At 36.1% G+C, this 18,562-nt stretch overlaps 1 protein-coding gene across 1 annotated transcript in view; it reads left to right on the top strand.

Annotated features, from left to right (window-relative positions):
* LOC107038581 (probable G-protein coupled receptor CG31760) overlaps positions 1–18,562 on the top strand; it is a 105,147-nt gene that overhangs the window by 51,300 nt on the left and 35,285 nt on the right. Inside the window, exons 3-5 of the mRNA XM_015257803.1 lie at positions 2,375–2,498; positions 3,784–3,927; positions 15,804–16,004. Coding sequence (XP_015113289.1) covers positions 2,375–2,498; positions 3,784–3,927; positions 15,804–16,004 — 469 coding nt within the window. The remainder of the gene's footprint in view (positions 1–2,374; positions 2,499–3,783; positions 3,928–15,803; positions 16,005–18,562) is intronic.

Raw genomic sequence — 18,562 nt, forward strand, 5'->3', positions numbered from 1 at the left:
GTGGAAATAAAGTACCACTTGGAGATCATTCCAAACAGTGAACTATCGAGCTGCAACTGGAGAAGTAGATCGTAAACGAATATAATTCTCGATGGAGCGTGACTGGCAGTGGCTCCTATGAGATAATGGAATATTGAAATAGAGAATTCAGAAATTCATCGGCTATAATGTGCACTCTCATCACCTTGCAAATGAAGAATCGATAAGGGGGGGGGGGAATATGATATGACTCGTTTATGCGAAGACTTCATGAATATCGCAATATGCTGGGCAGGTGCTCTTATATTAGGAATCGTTGACAGCGATAAAGGAATGGAATTCTCGGAGAAACATTTCCCGCGCGGAGACAAAAGGTGAAGAAAAATTATCTAGATTATTCTATTCTAGACAGTCATGTGACGTCATATTTTTTTTGGTCATAATTTGAGTAGTTTCACATTGCTATTTCGATGGAGTACGCCGGGCACATAAGATTTGTGTCGCAAAAAATGTCATAAAATGGAGTAGCTATCATGAACTTTTGAGTAGTTTGACATTGTTATTGCTATTCAGAGGGTCATATGACGGGAACATAAAATTTGTGTCAGAAAGTATGTCATAAAACTGAGGAGTGACCATGATATTCTTTAGTGGAATGAGACGGTCATATGTTAATGCTGTCGTAATTTGGTCATGTGACGTGGGGATGGACGAAAGTAAAATTTTAAGCACAAAGATAAATATCTTTATAATTGACCCCGAGAATAAATTTTACCCTGGGGGTTATTTGGATAACAGGGCTTGGTGCAAGCGGGCCTAAATGTGAAATTTCGGAAGAATCAGGAAAATTCAGGGAAAAATTGAAAATTCATGTCATTTTATTTCTGAATATTCATGTTCCATTGAAAATTCAGTCAGGTTGTAAAATTCCCGCCTCACTACCCTGAAAACTCATGGACTTTCTTGACTTCTACCTAAAACTCGAAATTTCATAACCGTTTTCCCTTAAATCGGATTCAGTGTCACTGCCATGAGAATTTCTACCATATTTTCCATGAAATATCGAAAAATTTCCAACAGAATTAGCCTTAAATTGCGACAGGGAACAATTCCTAACAGTTTACCTTATCAACTTGTTCACACTGCAATACTTTTAATTCTGTTACGCATCACAAAGGCACCAATCTGTCCCCCCGAACGGCTGACTTTCTCATTATTGATTCACAGGTTTAGTACGAAAACATTCATCACTGAAATCAGTATTTCATGCCTGTACCAGACTCTCAAATTAATTGGTACTCATGGCAATGAATATGAAGAGTTTCACGTCCCGATCACTGGAAATCAGAATATGTGGAATTCGGTTGAAAGCATTCCAATCGCCAGTGGACGGGATTTTTAATTCACAGAACGGGTTGACACCTATCGACATGTCAGCGCCACGCACTCCAATTTTTGTGACAAATTGGATTACAAACTTGTCATGCTTGAACCATTCTCGTTCGTGGTCATGAGTTCACTGGGTAACTGATCAGAGCAGTTTTGGTGGTTCCCATCTCCGGGTAATTTTACGTGTGATGAATATCTAGGGACTGGTAGATTTTGCAACATGTGAGGAAAACAGACCATTTCGAATTGCATGTCAATTATATTTCGAGCTGGAGACGGTGTGCGACAAACGCACAGCGTAAAATGAGGGTCTTTTTCACTTTCAGTCCACAGGGACTGGCTCCTGTCGTAATTAACAAACTTGCATGTATTCGTACGTACATCAGGAAGTAGAGAGTGCAAAGCAATGTCCATGAAATAAACATGAAATAAACTCATTAAAGTCACGGGATCTTTACAAAAATGCTGAAACTCCACACGTTTTAATTCCAAGATTATTTTAAAACGGAGAGTAAGCTCAGTGTTCGGTTGTGAGAATAACAAGCTTCTGTTCCGTTTCGTGATTAAAAATGGAATCTGCCGTTCAACGTTAGTACCCAGATATGTGGAAATTTAATCAGCTGAATTTTCCCGGAATTCCACTTGGACGGGAACAGTATTCAGAAGGAGTTGGAAAGCTCATTCGTTAGCTTTTGAAAATTAACGTGAAACGTGAATAATTGGAACATTTCAAATCGTAACACATGGCAATCACAACTACAAAGCGCTATAATGGAGATCGATTGCCATAGAGCTTCAGTAATAAATTGATATGTCGATTAATTGGGGGAACGCACACGAAAATTTAATATCGGTCCAAAAATTGAATCCGTAAGTTTTACATCGACGCAATGTTAAAGATTCAAATATGTTTTAACTGAATAGGAGATTCTCGTAACGAAGTTGCATCTCTATAACCTGTTTCTCAGAACAAATTCCAATTTTGGTGATATTTGTATGATTTCAGAGGCACTAGTGGAATCGACATTGATTTGAGACGAGTGGATATTGACCAGTGCCCAGTACCACTCGGCTCGTCAGCCATCAATATTTTTGCTGCCAGTGACAAATGTAAAAAACGCACTACCGAGGTAGGTATCTTTGGGATCTAGCAATTTGGATGTTTTCGTGATTGTGTTGACTATCCCTCCTGAACTGGCTCAATCAGCACCGCGCCGCCCGTTTTCGAATTTTTCTTTCTTCAATGAAATGAGAGTCGATGAAAATCTGAAAAAATTACAATGCCTATTTTCGGTTGTATTGAATTTATTGACAATTTTTATTGCGTTCATACTCGCTCAAATCAACTTTTTGCATTAAATCGCCACTTTTTTCCTAGTTCTACTACCATTTCCTATTCATTAGAAGTTGAAACCTTCCTCTAAACCCAAAATTAATCTTTTTTTTTCGAAACGTGTTTTTTCATAAATGGTAAAATGATACGGGCGGCGCCGTGCTAACTGAGCCCTGGCTGGAGTTGAATCGGCCGGCGGGCGAGCGCCAGTTCAGGAGGGCTATTGGTACACTGAGAGAAAAACAGCAGAGTGCATAGATGTGCGAAAACAAATTGCTTGTTAAAAATGATCAAAAAAGTATTTTTTGGGCAAAACATGCGAAGCGTGCGCCGAGATTGAAATTTTTTATTACAAAAATAGATTTCGGTTTTTCAAAAAACGTTTATTCTCTGTGCAAGCGAGAAATGTAGTTTTTAACAATACTTCTTTGTTATTCGATGCTCGTTTTATATGAAACGAGAGATAGTAGTTTGTCCTTTCAGTTACCCAATAATCGCAGACGAGGAATTAATTTTTTAATGAAATAATAATAACGATGTGACAGCAATTTTTTCCCTATATAAGATATTTTGATTCAAATATTTCGTTGTTATTGAAAGCAGAGCTATTATTCATGTTTGAGAATTTCAAACTGGAACCAAACAATTAGTTTTTTGATAATTCTCAACTGACAATTTTATTAGTTGAGAATTAGTAGAGACTTGTTTGAGAATTTGTTCGTTTTTCTCTCAGTGTATTGCGTACTGTAGCATAGAAAATTTTCTCTCAAATTTTCTGTCCGCAAATTCTATGGTACTAGTGTGTGCCGTATGTACCGTTCGGCTTAGAAATAATCATGTTTTTTGCATTCACACTAAGAGAAAATAAGATGTTGTAAATAAAATTATGTATTTCAGAATTTTGCTGTCTGAATTGCACAATTGCGAATCCTTAATAATTGCAGAAGAATTCCTGATATTCAGTGATTTGTCCCTCGAAATTAGTGACACGTTCCTAACAATCAGTGGCATGTCCCTGAAAATCAAAACTCTTTCAACATCTTTCTATGCCAGTATCTTCATTGATCTTGATCTTTTCGCAGTGCATTGCTATTCCGGGCCTTGGATTTCGACGGGGGAGCTATCGGTGCGTATGCAAGCGGGGATTTTATTATCCTGACACAAAATCCTCGGAGCGATATTACAATGGCACAGTTATCGAGGAGGAATTTGAAAAACTCATGGTGGTGAGTGTTCCAGCCTTTCTTTTTTGTTCATATATGGGATATTCGTTGCGAAATCAGACACTATGGCTATTAATGGATTGAATTTTTAAATTTTTGGCTAAAATTTCTGGTAGATTTGCTCAAAATTTTTATTACATTTTAGGTCCATTGAAATTGCAAGGAATTTTGTCATTGAAAATGAAGAGTTTCAGGGAGAAATCAATGGGAACTTTAAATTTCAGTTCAATTATTCTATGAAAATTAATGGAAATCAGTAAAATTCCGGGAAATTTATGCGATGACTATATGAATGTTCAATTAATTGTAAATTTTACGTAATTTGGCACCGAATGTTCATGTTTCCATTGAAAGTTGGAATAAGTCGAGGAATTCTTGTCCTTTTGCTTGTTAAAAATTTGGAATTTTATTGAATTTTCAGTGAAATCAGAAATTCAATTTTTTTTGACGCCTCTGCATGAAATTTAAATTTTTCTAATAGTGTCATCGCACTTCAGAAAAGAAAAAAATTCAAACTCGATTTTCAGTACTTTTTCAACCTATATCGGGGAAAAAGTGCGAGCCGAATAGCGAATTTGTTATCCGTTGGCCCTGGAAATTTTACTTCCATTCGTCTCCATGACCTTCAGATGGACGAACGACAATTTTTGCATCCACAGATGTGTTTTTTTACGGAACGAATCGTAAAATACATTCGTTCCATGATTACCTTTCGTCCAGTAAAATTTTCGTTAGCTACCAAGACGATAAAATTTTACGGAAATCCTCTATTTATACAGGACCCAATCTTCACCACGCCAATTAAAATTCATAAGTCAAAGAAAATCAAGGTGGCTGAGTAGGCATGAAATACCCCATATATCATAGTGTCCATAATTATTTAATGCGCCCTAATCCCGAGCCATCATCCACTCACCAAACAAACGGGATTCCAGACGATGTGAAGCTCCCAATAACATCACCGGTTCACCAGTATTCCCCGTCAGTTCTGGATCTAACTTTTCGTTGAATATTAACTCAAAACTGATGAATATGGTAATGGATACTCCGTCTCTAACGAATATTTGCTTGAGGATAAGTCAATTTACTCCCCCCGTGAATTTCCGGTAATAAACTGCTTGGTTAGAGGTTTTCCAGCAATAAAACTATTTTTATCTCTCTCTTTCCTACCAATATTAGCAAACAGAGTGATGAAAATGTAGAGCACTTTTACGAGAATGGAAAATGATTAATTTAATCATTGGTCCACAGCCACATGCAGAACTGATGAAAACAGAGAATGAGGTAAATTCGTCTCGTCAAACTATTTCACTTGCCGGCTGGTTCACAGCTGTCGACTGAATTTTCCCCCAGTACACTCAGTGACAAAAACAATATGGTGGAGTAACTCTGCAGAACTTTCATCTCTAATAGCCGGGGAAATAGCCAGTTTATCTTATCCGAGAATGGATAACAGAAATATTCTCCTCTTTGTCAACTTCATACGGCACAACAGACCGTTATATTTTTATTATCATTTTTTATTTCCCCTTGAAGTTTCATATTTCGTTGAATGATAAAAATTTACTCGGAACTTTACTAGGGGAGGATGGGGCAAAACGGCCCCCCTTCAATCGTCAATATTTTCCGATTCAATAATCCGATTGGGATGAGTTAGAGCTCGTTTTGAAGAATGAAAAATTATCTTCAAAATGAATTTGAAACTGGGAATTTTCACAATGTCATTCACAAGTTATTGACAATTGAAGGGGGGCGGTTTTGCCCCACCCTCCCCTACATCAACTTTTTCTGTACCTTTTCCGGTGAGTTTGGTACATTTCAGAAAGTACTTTCAGTAAGGAGATTTCACGGGGGCTTTAACAGAGGTGTACAACTTTTACCCTGCAATGTGCAATCTATTTCGACAGTGATTCGATAATCCTGTTGGCATCTCTTTGCACCTAAAACGGAGTCAAGGCTCCGTAGGTTGTATTCTCTCGTGCATTGCGCACACATTGACTTCGATATCGCACAGTGCTCGTAAGGATTCATGATCCGATGATGCAGCAGTGATATCTCCGGATAGGGCGATATTACCGCAGGGTCAGGGAGAAGGCACATTCGCTTTATGACGATTTTATGACTGTACTTGTGGGTAATGCTTAATATCGGAAACAGTTGAATGATGTATTGTGGAGTATGGAGAGGCGGAAATTCTTGCAGAGGCCATCAATTTTCGATGTTGAAGACGGCTCCTGCATCTGGGGAAATGAAGCAATTGAATTGCTATTCTAATGAAAAGATTTTTAGTGTAGGAAATTATTGAATCAGTCTGTTTTAAAACCGGGCGTGAGATATTGGGGAGATGGGTTTGGAGGAGTCTGTGAGAGGGAATGCTGGGAAATTCAACTGGGATTGATTCTAGGAGGAAATAACGGCGGACATTGAGTGCAGTCACCGAGGCTTTTACTGTACAAAGCAATGGTCACACTAATGGCTACACTAATGTCACTGTACAAAGTAACGTAAAACTGTTCGGCTGCAGTGAGGCAGCGAGTCACTAATTAATCAGCAAGTATGCAACCTCACTGGGGATCCTAATGACGAGTCACGTATAAAAAAAAATCAATAGAAAACCTAGCGAATTCGCTGGACAATTCTGTTGGAATTCTATTGAAAAATTCTATTTGTTTTTTGGGGTGACTCTATTCGATAAGAAAAAGTCAGTAGATTTCCAATTTCTGTTCGAGTTTTTCTCTTGAGATTTTTCTGTCAGATTGCTTGGGCATCGATTTTCCAAGTTTTTTCCACTCGCATTCTGTAATGCAAAGCAAAACAGCCAATCAAAATCAAGTTTAAGTTTGCATGAAAGCTTTATTACATTCCGTTTATTCAAATTGCTATTAAAGAATTTGAATAGACCTGTTTATTTAGTTCCAATAAATTTTATTTAATTCAAATAAATCGTTTCTTTTCGTGTGGGATTTGTGATTTTTCGCCTGAAGGAGAAATCAATAAACGACATCAATATGTGATGAACCAAAAAATCACATCCTTTCAAAATGCAATTGGTAATGGAGAGAAAAACTTCCCTCGTTTTCAGAAAATGAAGGTGACTGGAGCGAATTGATCTATAAAAATTTTATAAAATTCATTAAAAAATGAATGGCATCAAGTGATAGCACTTGATGCAGATCGTGAGAATTAAACATCATGGGGGGAATTTATCGAGTTATAAGCATCAAAATGTCGAGAGGAACGAATTCAGATAAAATTGTATGAGACTCACAAATTGAGTATTTCTGAGATAAATTCGTATGGAGAAGGAAATCTGTTGGAAATTACTCCTTCAATTTAATCAGCGTGAAACAAAATGGCTTTTCAAGAATATTTACAAAAATCCTAGTGAAAAATGTAATAAATGTGTAGGTCCACTTTGTCATATCTAGTTTCCGATATCCACGTTTTTCTCTTCACATCTCCTTTAAAACAATGTTCAATTGATTTTATAGCCTATTACATTGACGGCATTTTTCATACTATCGGGATAATTTTTCATTAAAAATGTGAGGAATCTGATTAAAATCAATTAAATATGCATAACTCCAATGTCGCCAAAGTGTGTCCTTTTCATGCGGATGCCCACATTGGTATTGGAATTATCCCGTGCAATACCTTACTCTTCACCATATGGCTTTTTCTACTCGAACTTGGGTTTTACCTTTAATATTTGATTTTATCCCCGAACTCTACTAATTCTATAGCGTACCGGACTGGCGGGGATTTTCACCAGAACACCAGATTTTCAAGGATTACTCGTCATTTTTAACAGATTATTCTCTTCGTACGAGTATTAGTTGAACTTTTGCTATTTTTTTCCTGGAAATCTGGTAGTGCTCACAATCATGTGGATGAAAAGAGAGGCAACTACCAACTTGTTAGTTGTAGGATTCTATTCCCTGAGACCTGAGGTAATTCGATGTCCCATTCCGTCTCTATAGCGAGTGCACAATGTGGTATTCCATTTCAGTGGTAGTGAAGTATCATGAGATCGTGAGTATTGCATTATCCCTGAATCCATGCTTTCACTGATAATTCAATATTGAAATCGGGGGAAGAAATACGATCATTTTGGGATTATCAAGTATCTACGAAGTGAAGAGGCAGTCGAAAAATTGGATTTGCAGAGAAAGATTTGCTTAGATAATACAAAGAGGAAAGAATATGAGGGAAATTACAGTGAAGTACGGCAAAATGGATTCATTTTGATCTATAGATTGCCATCAATCATTAATTTAGTAATATTATGAGAAGTTGTACCTTACAATAATTAAGATTTACTTATCTTCATTGAAATTTGACGAATAATATAATAACTGGTAATTTAAATTTTTACCAATTGACTATTAATTAAATAATTGAAAATATGGAATTGTCAATTAATAATTGAGTGAATATTTCTTAATGTCATAAAAAATATCAATATTACATAATATTGAGCAGTCATTCACATTCATGAGATATTTTTTGACAGCATAAATGGTAAATTGATAGTTTAAGCAAAAATAACCCTCACCTTTAGTAGATTTTCTCAAGTCAGCGGGGAAATCTCACTATTTTCTTCCATTTTTTGCAATATAGGGTGAAAAGGATCTAGAAATGGATTCCGCTCGACGATTACAAGAATTCTTTGGTAATTGTTCTCCAACTTTTTTCTCCGTGCGTTCGAACGGAGTGACAAAATGTTTTTTACGTCATAAGTGATGATATTTCAGACGTTCTTGCAATTAATTTTCGTAATTCTTCTTTCGTCTGTAGCAGAGAATATTATTTTTAATGTATCATGTTAGAGCTGAAACAAGAGGTTCTTGTCTAAATGTTTTTGCCCAAGTTATGACTGAAACTTCGGGTAATGGGTTATCAAAATGGAAACAATGCGGTTCCTTTATGACTGGAGTAATTGAATACCTGTGTACATGCACATAAATACTTCAACTGGTCACAAGAAATTTGGAAACTCTAGATGAATTGCATTTTCTAATTGTAATGCACGAAACATAATATGAATTCATCGAACGCAAATGCTATTCTCTTACTTCAGGATATTATTTCTGTAATTTAAGTTCCTTTCATAGTAAAAAATGTAACCAAAAATTTTGAAAAGTGTGATAAATACACATTTTAATTTTCAGCTAAACTCATTAGTCTCAATGAATAATTTAAACAGCGCATGTAACAAGTGAAACGCTTGAAATGTTCAAAAATAATTCTCGCACTCGCGGCAACAGCTGTACCGTTGTTACATTACTTTAGTGCGAGAGATACGTGAAAATAAAAAATTGTCACCATAGCCGTTATTACACCATTAAAAACATTACATATAAAACGTTCGTCAAATGGTGTAATTGTTCTTTCGATGCTTTACCACGCTCGTTCGGTGGTTTTATTGACGAATGTAACACCGCGCAAGCTCATATTTTCTCATGAATTTGTATTCACGGAGCATTTGATTTATCTTTCAAGTGTAATCATAAGTCATTGTAACGTGCATTTATTTATCCACTCTTTATTTCCTCATTTTTAACACATCATTTCAGGATTTATGATAATGGTGATTGATTCGATAACAACTTATATGTTACTGGGACAGTGGAAAAGGAACTAATGGATACTTTTCAGTGAATCATCCTCATTTTCTCAATTAAACTGGACGAGACGCGGAAAAAATTATTCCTCGGTTGGAAATAATTTTAAAACCGCAATCCAAAGCTGAATTTTAAAATTTGCAAATTCCGGGAATTTTTATCGTGTTCAAGTTCCACTGAAATTTCAGGAAATCCTATCATTGAAAAATTAAATATTCCATTGATTCTCTGTTCCAATGATCTGGAAATCAATAAAATACTTGATTTTTAGTTCAATTATTCTGTGAAAATTCAGAAAATCAGGGAAATTCAGTGAAAATTTGAAAATTCATGTCATGTTGTTTCTGCCTATTTATATTCACTGAAAATTCAATCAAGTTGTGAAATTTCCATCTCACTCTCACTGAACTCATGAATTTCCGTGAATTTCACTTAAAACTGGAAATTTCATAACCATTTTTTCAATATCAATCTCATGAGATTTACTATAATATCTTCTATGAAATTTCAAAAATTTCTAACAGTGTAGGGACATGATCATAGAAATAAAAAAAAGACGCCTGGTAATGTCCACGGATCTTTTTCTTGTGGATCCTCTTCTCTAACTCGACTACTGCATGTACTGGTTCCGAAGTAGTTGAGTAGTAGCAGCTTTGGAGTAGTAGCACCTCAGGATGGGCACTTCCTACATCATATTTGATAAGTAAAGTTTGGAAATTAAAAGTTTCCTTTCAATGTATACTTTAACAAGAATGAGATAAAAAAGGCGATGTTGAACTTCACTGCATGAAAAACATTCTCTCGTTAGAGTTGAGGAATTATACTTTTATGTTTATTCAATAATAAATTAAAAACTTTATTCAAATGCTTCGGAGAACATCAAGGCGACGAAACGAACTCCTTCAAAGGAATCGCATGCATTATTCGGTGACTTCCACAAGATCACATTACGTGGTATTTCATTGAGAAATATAACACTTTGCCCTGAGATGAGAATCTCATATTAATCTGCTCGTGCGATCTGACGAGAATATCTTACATAACTAAGTTTTGAACTTCATTGCTATCACCGGGTATGAATAAGTTGGATGTTCAATAATGAGGCATACCTTCGCCCCAGGGACGCTGACAATGTAGGCAATAGACTGCTCGATGTCTTCATCATGAAGTTTCTCAACAATGGAAACTTCACAAATACCTGAACGCATGCAAATCAAATTCTCGATTGAGGGTATTTTGGAGGATATCCGATAGAGTTACGATATTGGTCTTGACTCATTGATTGTGATTTATGGCTTTTCTAATTTTGCCTCAATTTCTTGAAAATAGCTGGTAAACTTTCATTATCAATTTTCATTTGCAATGAATATTAACTCACTGGAAAATTTGGCGCGATGTAAGATAACAAATGTGCTCCCTGGTCGGGATTCTACTGTACGAGATCGGCCTTCTCATCGCCTCACGTAGTGGCGCTTCGGTTTCGGTCTTACGCTTACGCTTATTCAAGATTTTCGAGATATTTCGAGATCGATTTCCTTTCTCCTTTTTACGATAGGATTATTTAATTAAATTCTTAGTATAATTAAGCCGGATATTTCTAGGAAAATTACACAAATTAAACAAATTAAACAAACTACACACTGTTAATAATTTTCCACTGAAATTTCAAGGAATTTGGTCATTGAAATTCGTAATTTCATGGATAAATTCGTCGAAACTATAAATTTCGGTTTAATTCTTCCAGGGAAATTAATGAAAAATCTGGAAAATTAAGAGAAATCTCTCCTTGAATTCCAGATTGCTCTGAATTTTCAAGGAATTCCTTAAAAAATCCCTGGAATTCCAAGAATTTTAAAGTACTTTCATGAAAACTCACGGGAATTTGGCTGTTAATATTCATTTTCACTTGAAAATTCATGTAAAGTGTGGATTTCCCGTCTTCCTGCCGTTAATAAAAATGCGACTTTATCTGAATTGTTCCGGAAAATTCAACCAATTTTTTTAGCAGTGCAGAACCGTCAATTCATTGGAGTAAACGGCGAAAGATCACCATTTCTCTTGTATCTGCCCTTCGATCCAAAGTAAAAGACGAGATTTCAGGATAATTCTTCTTTGAGATGTTAGAAAAATTATCATTAAACAAAATTATTGTAAAAATGATAATCACATCACAACAACAACTTTATCTGCTCTCCATGATTCAAGGAAAAATGGGGATTTCAATTTCCGCGTATATTGAGAATTTCCGTAGTTTAATAATTGGAAATTGCATAATAAAACAGAGTCATGACATTCGGCACTAAAATCATGAGAAACCCCGTGATAAAAATACCGCGTTCACCATAGGTTAGCACCCTGGCGCTTTATGATCTCTCGTTGACGAGCTTGTTGAATATCTCCCTCGTATGGCGGGATGGAACTGAAGTATTTTCTCCATAGAATTTTCTCATTTCTCCTCACTCATCTCGAGAGGCAGAACCTGCAATGATAGCAATCTCGATAAGAACGAACTTCAAACTCATATCAATTTCATCTTTTTTTTATTCTAGCTGTGATATTGAACCCCTTTGTGAAGAGTTTTATTCAGCCCGGTTTATTGTTAAAAAAAACAGCAAATCCCGGATCCACTTCTAACAAAATGACATATTCATCTCTAGCGAGGGTAGTGCCAAATGCGGTGGCCAGGATTGATGCCTGGGTCGCTGGTTTCACCGCATTGTGTTGCAATCGAAACTCCATTTCAAATCCCAGGAAGGATTATTTATACAGGGTAAAAATCGACAGGCACTGCATCTTTTTTTTCCATCCGATCAATTCCCATTTGTTGAAGATTATTTTCATTCCCTTTTTTCCAACACAAGCCTTATTAGACACTGCCGACAGTATCTCCTTATTCATTGGGGGGCGAATCCTCGAAGATTTTCCCTCGGGAATTTAATCCTCTCGAGGAGTTTCGTACTGCCCGGAAGCTCTGCCATTTCCATAAACCCAGCTACTGTGCGAGCTACTGCCAACCTTCAGAATTGACCCGAGGGACAGTTCTAGGGAAGCTGGTACTTATATCCGTATCTATCTCGGTATCTTCAATATAAATTGATGCTTGTGATGAACTACTTCGGATGTTCAGGAGGATGAAATCATTTTCGATGGAATTACAGCACAGGGAGGATATGGCAGATTCTGGAAGAGAGGATTTATTTATTTTTCAAAATTGGGTATTGACGCAGGTATTGACAAGCTTGAAATTTGTGAACCATCACTTTCTGATGTTATATGGGTAATATATTACGCTATAAATGGAAAGACATTGCATACATTGGTAGTTAACTCAATTCTTCATTGTTCAAAATTAATGAGGCTCAGACAGTCTAGTAGTCATTTTTAGGAAAGCGACATTGAATTTGATTTAGAGTATTGAAATTGTATGGAATTTCCAATCCCATGGGGTTTTCAATGAATATCCGCAACTTATTAGAACTTCTCATTAATTGGAATTTTAAGAATGAGGAAAGGTGGCCCAAAGTGGAATGCTTAACATCATCTTGAAATCCCAATATTCTCGTTTATACGTGGTGAAAAATTCTGAGTGAATTTCAACTCTGGGTTCACATCGAAAGGAGTGAAAACCAGTCCACATAGTTTTCGGTATGCAGGCGATTATTATCTCTATTGATTTTTTTATCAAAATGTAAATTTCCAATTACGAAATTCCTTGAAATTTCATCGGAACGTGTGCTTAATAAAAATTTCCAAGAAGAGCACCAGAAATTTCAGTGAAAATTATTCGAAAATAGAGATACCTCTTTCAATTAATTTATAAAAAATTGTCTTTGACACTTAGAAAAATTCTTTTTAAAAATTACGGTGCCCCTAATAATTTTTTCGGTGTCGCTGAAAAATTTGCACATAAATTTTTCTACAAAACTTCATTTTCCTCATAATGAAGAAAATTCTGCGGCTACTGGAGTCATGCGATGAAGTTTTAGTCAACGTTGGTAAACGTAAATTTGAAGGATATTTCAATGCGGAGCAATCAAAACCGCCCAAGCATACTTCAACGGAATTTCTAAGCGCACCGTAATTCGTAATTCTAAGCGCATCGTAACTATCTGATGTACCACATCATACAAGCCATATAATTAGCGAGGGTCAGAAGTTTGTTCGTTTATATACAAATGCCGTGTCTGGTTTAGCCCCACTCACATTCATTACGTTGAAACTGGCGTGAATGGAGTCCACTGCGGAATGATTTTACAGTTGTCACAGGGGTGAAACAACACTTGATACTGTGGACCCGACCATGATAGAATGTTAAATGATCGTACGTGACGCTCGGCCAGCGTTACATACGGTGGAAACATACCGTGTAGATATACCCCGTGAAAGTTGCTAATTTATGAATCCCAAATGACGGCAACCGTGGTTGGGAATAATTATTGCGGTAACCCATGTTTCATTCAATATCGCCCACAACCTTGTTCGCTTTGATGTACTCTCATTATATGTTTTTGATTATATTGGTCTCAGGAGATTCCCTATACTCGAATAAATGACGCATTTAAATCGAATAAAACCGTTTATTTGACGTTTTTCCAGTCGTTTCAACAATATTTTCATCGAAAATTAATAAACTCGTACATTTGTTTCATTGAAAATAGGAATATTTATTCATGTGGAGCAAATAACTCATGCATTCCAAATAAATGCTTTATCCGGATGATATAACCGATTTATTTGATGTGAATGAAAACCCAAATAAAAAGTAACATTAATTTTGAATGAAATTCGTTTGATTCAAATAAACCTCATTTGATTCAAATAAAATTCACTGAATCGAAAAAAACAATTTCTCTGAGTGTAATACGGATTTGTTTTCTGACTTCTGAAAATACACGAAAAGTTTGGTGAAAATTGAATGGAAAACCTGGTGGACTTGAACAGGAATCAGGATTACCTTTGAATTTTTGGTGTGAACCCCTGAATGCGTGTCCGAACATTTCAGTTAAAACCTACTTCATGGAGAGGTGCACTCCCGACGGAATGCATGAAGATAGTAAAAAGTACTAGTTGGTAAATCTAATTTGTAATGAATGTAATTACACGCCATTTCCCCACCGGCACATTAATATACTATTGAGATGAAGGGAAAAATTTCGGACGAACAAAATTTTTTCTCTCTGATCCAGGAATGCAGCCCCATTGAGAGGTATTTTTCATGTGACACTCTCTGAGTACACGGAAGAAAATAACATAGGAAAGTACGATGTGAATTTTGTCGTAAAGGGCCACACTATCTAGGGAAACCAACAAATTTTGGTTCATTTGCATCGAATTACATGAGTGATGAATTATTTTTTTTACGTTCTAGCATCACAAAGAAAAAAATTTGTTTATTTTCAGGAATGTATCCCCCACTTATAACTGAGAGAAAAATTGCCTCGGATGTAGACCATATTTACTTGAGAGAAATAAATTATTTCCAATTACTTAAATCTCAGAATGTTTGCGCTTCACGGACCTCGAAAATAAATTCCAATTTATCACTATCGCGCCCCGTTACATCATGAATATATGACCTATCGGATTTTTGCAACAAAATCATACTTGAGTACAAGAATATTTTAAAGCATAAGACGTTTGCCTGATGCCTGGGAGAATTAAGCGATTGAAGGAAAATTACTTGTCTCAAGTAAATTTGTTTCAGATATTAGAAATATTTTTCTCAGTGTACTAACGTTATCACTAATTTCCGGATTTTCAGGGATCTATATCTAATTTTCAGGAATTTATCACCAAATTTCAGTCATCAAACTCACTAATCTGATCTCTGATGATCACGGTTATTATAGTCAGTGTCTAGTATCAAAAATTATTGTTAATAGATTTTTAAAAATCAGTGACGTGTTTCCGAAAATAAAAACAAAATTCTCTGCGATTGTAATTGTAACTGCAATCTCAATATCGAAAAGCGAGGAAAATAAAAAATAATCGTTTAGCCGATAAAAAAAATAATCTAACGTAAAAACCACCTCATCCTGCGTTGCAATGGTTTTCTTTCCTTATTCAAACGTCGAATTGAATGCGGTTGTGTTAGGAAAAACTACGATGTTAAATAGTGAACAGCCCACATCATCAAGGCTCTATACAATTCACCCCAACAGGGGTTTTACCTTAAAAATTGCAAACATTCGTTATTTCACAAATTCCATATTTCACAAATTACAAACTTTATAGTTCAATTCGCTGCTGTTTCAGGGTGAGGAGAGCCAATATTCGCTGGATGGTATATTCGAGTGTCTACCCTGTGCCGAGGGTTGCGAGTCGTGTGAGGATGGCTCACCCTGTGTCGTATCCCTAAATTGGCTCATGAGAACTGCTATTCTCATACTGGAATGCTGTGTTATTGCCTGTCTACCAGCCGTCATCCTTTTCACATGGAAATTCGGCAACGTCAAGGTCAGTGAAACCTGAAATACTCGGATGAAACTCTATCCCTACCTCTCCTCAAGAAGTTTATCACCCTGAAAACATGTACCGAATTACTGATCTGAGTGGATTTTTCAATGATTATCAAGAGTCAAGGTCACACTGTTTAACCTTGCTGAGTTTAGATTCACGACCCGGATACCACGCGATTGCCCCAAAACTGCTTAGCGCTGTAGTCTTTGGGGTGCATGTTATCACGTTCAATCGATCGTAATCGAGTCTTTTCATAACGAACAATGCCTATATGTGGGGAAAAAATTTCAATCAAGCGCATTCTCAATGTGAGTGTATAAATGACTACCGAAAATGTCGATTTTGCGCTTGACAGAGTTCCGCTATTGCTGTAAATTATTTAAAATCAATTCTGCAATATGATTAAAAATTTGTCCGTGAATTTTCCATATTGAATCCTGGATGTTTTCATCAGTCGACATTCCCGCTAAAATGCGACGGAGTATGGTGACTGAAAAATCGTGTATTCCATCAATTTTGAACTCAAATTATTGCGAACTCGAAGCAAGCTGCAAATTTCAGTTTAATAATTCCATGAAAATACGGTAAAATCGGGGCAATTCACATGTAGAATCGCATCTAATAGAAATTACATGACAAAAAATAATTCTGGTACGAAAGCCTTTTTGGCCTATGAAATGAAAAGAAATTCTTTACGTTATTTTCATGATACTTTTTCTAAAAGTTCTGTCTGCGTGTGAAAACTCAGGACAGTTTTCAGTTTCAGTAGAGCAACTGAATCCGATTTAGATGGGAAAAAATTATGGAATTTCAAATTTCACTGAAAATTCAATTTAATTCAACATTTTTGAGCAGCAGAAAGTTGTGAATTCCTCGGCTTATTGAACTTCCACCGAAAACATGAATATTCAGTACTAAATTACACTGTATTTCCAATTAATTGAGAATTTATAAACATTTTTATCTGAATTTTCCTCATTCCCATCGATTTCCTGGAAATAATCGCGATCGATTGCGGATTTTTAATGACGGAATTTCTTGAAACTTCAGTGGAACTATAAATGATAAAAATTTCCAGCAAAAAACTTCCAACAGTGAATTTTCAATCAGAGTGTGCGTGAAAAAAATTGAAATTGTTTACAGCAGTAAAGATACGAAATGCATGAACATCGTCCAAGAAATACTGTGAACATTCACATAACAGAAACGAAAACTAGGCGACAAACGGAGAACTCCTTCATATGTATGGTTCCTTCCGCATTAATTAGAGCCATTCTCACCTCCATGAATTATTATCTTGGAAACGAAAACCAGAGTTTGTGGTGCACAAAGAACGAGAATAAATCAAATTCTTTAGTGTCTGACCATCACTCGAAGTAAAGCTTTGGAATGCAGCTGGTATGTTGTATCCCAGTATTTTCATTTGGTCTCTCGAAATACATGCATGCTGAACGCCCGCAGTAAATCTCCCAGTGATATGGAAAAATTCCAGTTATTTTTTATTCAACAGGATATTCATCATTTTTAGAATACAAAACAATTTTCCATTTCATCACGTGCCCTAGTAACATGCGTTGAATTCACCACCTCTTCCATACTCTAAAAAATATAGTTTATTGTCCAGAATTACTTACACACTTTGGTGAGTTGAATATCAAAATTTAGTATTACCCCGAGTCGAATAATTGGACCTGACAAATTCTACTTAGGTCTCTCCGTTCAGAACTGGATAGGTCTTGGGAAGCCTCTTCCCAAGTGCTTCCGAGACCTTTCTACCTCTGGTTATGTCCCACTTCAGCACTTGTTAGGTGTAAGCAGGACTTGCATTCAGACTTTCCAAATCCTTGCCGGTCCCCGTAATTCTATGGGCCTATATTAAATCTGCGTTCATATCCCTATTTACTCATGCGTTATTGAAATAAAAAATGCAATTATTGTTTTTTTTTTAATCTCGAAAATCGACATTTCACGGGAGGGTGGAGGGGAGATGCATGTATGCGGAGTCTTGACATTTTTATCCAACAAGCGGAGAAGGTTGCAGAATCTATTCTAGCCACTCTTGCCCCTCCGCTTGCATGCATTGTCCAAATAAAAAAAGAAAGTGTTAACAAATCTGACCCTTGTTCCAAGTAAAAACCGAAAATCTGACCCTGTGGCCGCCGGTGAAAATTTTTTTTTTCAGTTTTCACTTTTTCCACATACTTTTGAGAGTTCTGAATAGCCCGTCGCTTAAATAGTTGGAATCAACGTTCACCCAGATCCGATCAATTAGCCCCTCATGTATAGATATTCCAAATTTAATAAAAAACATTTGCTAGTTAGTACTTTTTTTAAAATAAATTTTTGAAAAATCACCCCTGAAAAAAAAGGCGTTATTCCCCCTATTTCATTATTTCCAAAAAATTTTATCACCAATCGGTAGCAAATTGTTTGAAGATTTTTGCGAGTTAAGAAAAAATCGTCAATGCACTCCTATTATTGGGTAAATTAACAATTCCAATTTCAACTGAAAACCAGAGTTGATGACCAGAGTTTGTCGCAGAGATGCCAGACAA

The sequence above is a fragment of the Diachasma alloeum genome, unplaced genomic scaffold (genome assembly GCF_001412515.2).
Source record: "Diachasma alloeum isolate Michigan unplaced genomic scaffold, Dall2.0 Dall_scaffold_00176, whole genome shotgun sequence".
NCBI lineage: Eukaryota > Metazoa > Arthropoda > Insecta > Hymenoptera > Braconidae > Diachasma > Diachasma alloeum.